General features: G+C 37.9%; 1 protein-coding gene across 1 annotated transcript; it reads right to left on the bottom strand.

The window, feature by feature from the left end:
* Window positions 1-699: 699 nt before the first annotated feature.
* Window positions 700-5499, bottom strand: LOC103927157 (probable protein phosphatase 2C 10). The gene is made up of 6 exons (XM_009336048.2): window positions 5256-5499; window positions 4931-5102; window positions 3930-4163; window positions 3555-3831; window positions 1372-1526; window positions 700-1219 (listed from the first exon to the last, which is right to left on the bottom strand). The coding sequence occupies exons 2-6, from the start codon at window positions 4967-4969 to the stop codon at window positions 1079-1081; spliced, it is 846 nt and encodes a 281-aa protein (XP_009334323.1). The 5' UTR covers window positions 4970-5102; window positions 5256-5499; the 3' UTR covers window positions 700-1078.
* Between the last annotated feature and the right edge of the window lie 320 nt (window positions 5500-5819).

The raw sequence follows: 5819 nt of genomic DNA, 5'->3' as shown, positions 1-5819 counted from the left end.
TCTCCTCCTATTTTCATCCCCTTCCCTCCCCTCCTCTCACATATTGTTTTTTGTCTTATTATCTCTATAAAATAATCAATATAAGATGTTGAAGTGGCTAAACCGTAACCATTCAAATAGGATGGAAGGGAAGGGAAGAGAGATTAGGAGGGGAGAGAATTCTCCTCCGGCTTTAAGTGGGTTAAACGTCTTGGATTATCTAACAACTTTATTGAAGGTGATTATCCAGTTATTATGGAAATGACAAATGCTTGCACCCCTTTTGAGAGCTTTCAATGTCCAAAAAATTTGTCATGTTTACTAAGAAGCAAACTTTGTTGCTTACGCTCAACCAAACTATGGACTCACTTTTACTAATCTTTGTATTTGATTTTGTAATTTTCCCATGGTAGTATGAATGTTTGTGCAAGAGTAGGCAGATGTAGCTCCATGGGGAGTTTCTTCGTCGCCAAAATGACTGTTCACCGTCACTTGTAAGTGAGAAATCACGAGTTCAACGCCCCTGAATGACGGTTTTGAAACCAATCTACTGTTGACTTATTATATGGCTTGACCCCAACCCCAGCGGCTGCCTTCAATATCGTTGTATTAAATCAACTTACCATGAAAGGGGAAGGACAAGAATCCCAGTACCCCAGCAAAGATGAGCGTTCAATGGTAGGCAAATTTCACAATTCCATAGAGTAAATGGGAAAAACCTGGTCCAAAACAAAATGCATTCCTCCAATCACAAACAGAAGTACGTCCACGTCATCGCATGGCCACGTTTGCTCATTTGTATAAAGTAGAAGGCCATATACACATCAGACTAATTCACCTTCTCAAAGAATTCAAACAATATCAAAACACCAAACATAAAAATAAGAAGCATAAATTTACACTGACAAGCATCCCACTATTTCTCTCTTCCCTTTTCTTTCGCCATTTCCGTGCTCTGCAGAAATTCGCTGTACCGGAACCACCCGAACCAGGTAAGTATTCGTTGTTGTGTAATCCATTCATAAATCAGCCTTGCATATGAAGAAACTTCAATTATTCCTATATACTGCACCCAGAAAGCAATACGGTTTTACTGGTATCATCCCCTCAGTCTAACAACAACGCATGAAATATCATCTTTACTGTCTCTTTTCAGTGCTTCAGCGGTTAATTGCTTTGCCGCCTTCAGAGGGTCTTTAGTCCTTCTTGCCATATTAACTACCTCTTGATTCTCCATGACCTGGATTGTCACAGAAATAAGTCATTGCTAAGAGACTTTTCAATTTTATCTTGTTGCTATGAAACTAAAGCATGCAGTGTTTAGGCGAATTCTTCCTGCTTTTTCTAGAGTGCACAATGCACCAAGAAGAAGGATCAGGTAAAATGATTCACCTTCCAAAGACCATCACTGGCAAGGATTAGAACATCAGTACTATTGTCTACGTAGACATCTCGTATGTCGGGATCCGATCGCAAATGTGACTTGAGGCTTTTGTCTCCAAAAGCACGAGAAACTGCCAGCTGCCCATTGACTCTAGGGACATCTCCTGCAAAGAAAAGGGTTCAATAGATGTCAGTTCAACGAAAGACTTAACATAAGCTCAATTGCAACCTCGTGTTACAGCAATAAATACCAATGCGCTGAACATTCATTAACAGAAAAGGCTCATAACAGGCTGATGTAACTTAGAGCTGCATCAGACAAGTATTTCAAGACTTAATCTCTTTCGCACAGATGGTAAACTAATATTAAGGTAAAAAAGAATCAAGTCATGAAGGACAAACTGAAAGCTTTCCCATAACCATAGGGTTACACCAGAGCTTAGCTTTAAGTCCTTACCTTTTTGCATTGGTAATGGACAAGTTAACGGGACATATTCAAGAAGATATCCCTGGTGTATGCTTTTCGCTGATCATATAGTGTTGATAGTTGAAACGCAGGAGGGAGTAAATGCGGAGCTTAACCTTTGGGGGAAGTGTTGGAAACTAAGGTTTCTTCTAAGTAGGTCAAAGACAAGAGTATATGGAGTGCAAGTTCAATGGTGGCCCAAATGAGGTAGGGGTGAGGATTGGAGATCAGGAAGTACCAAAGAGTGAACATTTTCGTTAGCTTGGATCTATCTTACAAAATAATGGAGAATTAGATGGAGATCCCAACCATAGAATACAAGCTGGATGGATGAAGTGGAAGAGTGCATCGGGTGTGTTGTGCGATCGTCGTATGCCACTAAAGCTCAAGGAAAAATTTTATATTACAATAAGACTCGTGATGCTTTATGGCATGAAACGTTGGGCGGTCAAATAGCAACACGTGCAAAAAATGAGTGTAGCGGAGATGAAAATGCTTTGTTGGATATGTGGGCATACGAGAAATGATAGGATTAAGAACGAGGATATCCAGGGTAAAGTATGAGTTGCCACAATTGAAGATAAGATTAGAGAAAATCGGTTGAGAAGGTTTAGACATGTGAACCGAAGACCCATAGATACTCTGTTTAGAAGATGCGACTATGAGACGGAGGCTCAGGGCAAAAGAGGTAGAGGATGACCTAGGAAGACTTTGAAAGAGACTACAAGAAAAGATATGGATTACTTGGAGCTAACGGAAGACCTGGCGCAAAACCGTGTGCAGTGGTATTCTATGATTCATATAGCCGACCCCATTTAGTGGAATAAGGCTTTGTTGTTGTCGTTGTTGTTTAATTGGAAATTGTGAGTTTTTCACTACCTTGTGGCATACGAGTGTTCTATTACTGTAATAACCATGTCTATACACAAACAAACAAACAAATGAACAAGCAAACGAAAGTATAACGTTCTATGCTAAAATGAAAGCAAGGATTGCATTAAACCACAATTGAAAAGTGTCCTAATGAGAGAGAAATATTGCAGGAAATGATTAAAACATGTAAAGCATCTCAAGTACCGTAAAGATAGAAAATAATGCAGGGGATGATTATAACCTATAAAACACTGAAAGGACACAATAACTGTTTTTCTAGAAGATGTCTAAACATCACAGTTGAACAACCAACAGTACAAGATGTCTTTCACTGGTTGTGTTTCGATAGTTAAATTTGAACAGAGAAATCTTCATTTTGTTACTTCAAGAATTTCATTACTTCAGAACATATAGGAAGAGTTGGTGCATTTGAAAGTCATCCTACCTACTTCTAAGCTCGGATGCACAATAACATTGGACAAGCAAGATGTCAATATTGCTGAGACAATTCCAAGGAAACAAAGTATCTACATTTACAAAGATGTTATTTTCTTGCAAAGAAAATAGTCCATCGTATTGCTTCTATCTATTTGGTGGAAAACTCATCAACAATTTTAACTGTAATGCAAGGAGGTGAAAAGAGTCGTTGGAGTTTACAACTAAGGGGAGAACCTTGCAGCATAAAACTAGAATGCATACAATATATGAAAAGATGAAGAACAATTTAAAATGAAAGTAGTGAAGATTGACAACTCATTCCTTCATGAAAAACCAGCAATGTCCATTCAAGTAGTTACATCTATACGAGTATTTACACATTGCTGAACATTTTAGACATTGGTGCTGTAAATACCTGGCATGTTAGAGACAAAGCCACCTTTGTTTTCAATGCTGCCTCGTTCGTTGTTGGGCTCATGATCTATAGACATCTGTACTGCCTGACCTGCCCTTGAAAGAACTGCCCGTGAATCTCCAACATTTGCCACCAATAACCGCCGACCGTTTAACAATATTGCAGTAACAGCAGTAGACCCGCCACGCCCCAAGTCAGAACTATGTGAAAGAATTGCCTGGTCTGTCCTCTCATAGGCTTTTGAGATAGATCTGTTAGGATCAACCCAAAACTCTTCCTAGAATAGTTACATGAGAAGTGTAAGATAGCGTCATTCCACTTAAATGCACCTAAACAAGACCAATAGATGAAACTATCTGAAATTAGTAGCAATACCTCCTTAAGGATATTTGAAAATAAATGCTTCTGTAGGTATGCCGGCACATTATCCCCCAAATGGCCATCATAAATAGCAAACAATCCTAACTCATGTCCCTGGATCTGAACAAACTTAGCAACATGATAATCCTCCATTGGATGATTTGCTTTTCCTTTTACCAGGCTGAAGCCATACTTTATTATCCCATCATTGTTTCTTCCCTTACCAGAGCCAGATGAATGGCCCCCATACTGCACAGAAAAATTAACATAATACAACCTCAATCTTGTGTATCAGGGACGGGAAATATTCAGAAGGAAACAACTATTTTCGATTCTTTTTCTCAGAAAACTGAAAAACTTTCAGTTCCTAATCCATTTAGCGGGGATAGATTGGAATATTAGTTTCAAGCGCGCAGGCTAGCATAGAAGAAAATTGAGCTTAAATCTATTTTTTTTACAATTTATTTTCCCTTCGTAAGCTTCTTTTAACAACAATGAAACATAACTCTAGTCTCTGCCTATAGAGTCTAAAACAACATACTTATACTAACTGCACCAGACCGACAACAGCAGCCACTTAGATACATGTTGATTCGGTTTTTAACGGCCCTAAAGTTTTAGTTATTCAGAACATCAGCTGCAGCTACAAAAATTATCAGTCAACTAGAACACGAAAAGCAGTTCAATTTACCAAATATTCCATAGCAATCCATTAAGAGCAGCTCAGAAAACCAAAATACACAAAACAATCGATCGAAAAGCATGCATGAAGGATCATGGTCCCTAAAGTCCCAAAAAGAGTCTATCAATCCATCTCACCATAATAACACAGAATTTTCACATCTACCCAAAATCTAACAAAAATCCTACCAGAAAACAAAGTACATGAAAAAAAATAGAAGTCAACCGGATTCAACATGGTCCCAGAAAATAATTGAAACCCATGATTCATAAGACTTATGATTGAGCAAATAAACACCAAAAAAGAGAAATAAAAAGTGCAGAAAAATGATTACCTGAGAGTGGGAAGAACTAAAACAGCATAACCAATCCATAAAACAGAAAGAAAAAAAAGGAAGTAAACTGGAGCTAAATCTGCAGCATCCACCACTTGTAATCACCTCCAATCCAAATTCCAAACCAAACCCACCTCCAAAACCACAAACAAAAATTGCCCAGATTCTCAAACTGCACGATCAGACCCGAATTCAATCAGTATAAACAGACCAACCAAAAACCCTTTTCAGAAAATATATAGATAAATAAACATCCGTAAAACCCATAAAAAAATCTTAAAAACGAGTAAAATCAGAAAGTGGGTGTCCTAGATTTTGGTCATACCCATCCAATCAAAGGTAGAAATTGCTTGGCGGTCTCTTATTTGCCGGTGGTGGCTGCTTTTCCTTTTCTTCTTCTTCTTTGTTATGACTTCGTACACACAAGATAATAAAAACAGAATGGTGATGATGACGAGTTATAAAGAAAATATAAATAAAAGGGTGAACATTTCAACCTTTTCTTCTTCCAAAAAAATAAATAAATTTTTTTTAAAAAAAAAATTGTTTTTCTTGGGAAGTTTTGTGGGAGTCCTAGGAATTGTGTTTGATGATTTATAACCGCTGTCGTGGGAGTTTGGGAATTGATATTAATTAATTAATTAATTTTGTTTTTTTTTTAATTTAATTTAATTTAATATTGTGAAAGGTCTTAAAGGAAACTGGGAAGAGGCTGCCATAAAAGACTTGTTGGCTGTTGACTTTTGCTGCCTGCCCCGCCTGCTTCCCTTCCTTCGACTCTCTCTCTCTCCATCTCTATCTCTCTCTCTCTCTCTCTCTCTCTCTCTAGTCTGTTTCTTCGTAGACTGCTTTTTCGTAATTTTAGCTTTTTTTTTATACACGCGGTTTT

This window comes from the organism of the source record quoted next, unplaced genomic scaffold, assembly GCF_019419815.1.
Source record: "Pyrus x bretschneideri cultivar Hongxiangsu unplaced genomic scaffold, Pyrus_bretschneideri_v1 Contig17, whole genome shotgun sequence".
Lineage (NCBI taxonomy): Eukaryota > Viridiplantae > Streptophyta > Magnoliopsida > Rosales > Rosaceae > Pyrus > Pyrus x bretschneideri.
This window is presented reverse-complemented; position numbering and strand designations above follow the sequence as displayed.

Bases quoted from the DNA above. Each gene is read 5' to 3' on its own strand.
- LOC103927157 (XM_009336048.2), bottom strand. From the start codon at position 4,969: ATGGATTGGTTATGCTGTTTTAGTTCTTCCCACTCTCAG. The intron at 3,832-3,929 runs GTATTGCTACTA...TAACTATTCTAG, and splicing joins TTTCAAATATCCTTAAGGAG to GAAGAGTTTTGGGTTGATCC. The intron at 1,220-1,371 runs GTGAATCATTTT...GTGACAATCCAG, and splicing joins CCAGTGATGGTCTTTGGAAG to GTCATGGAGAATCAAGAGGT.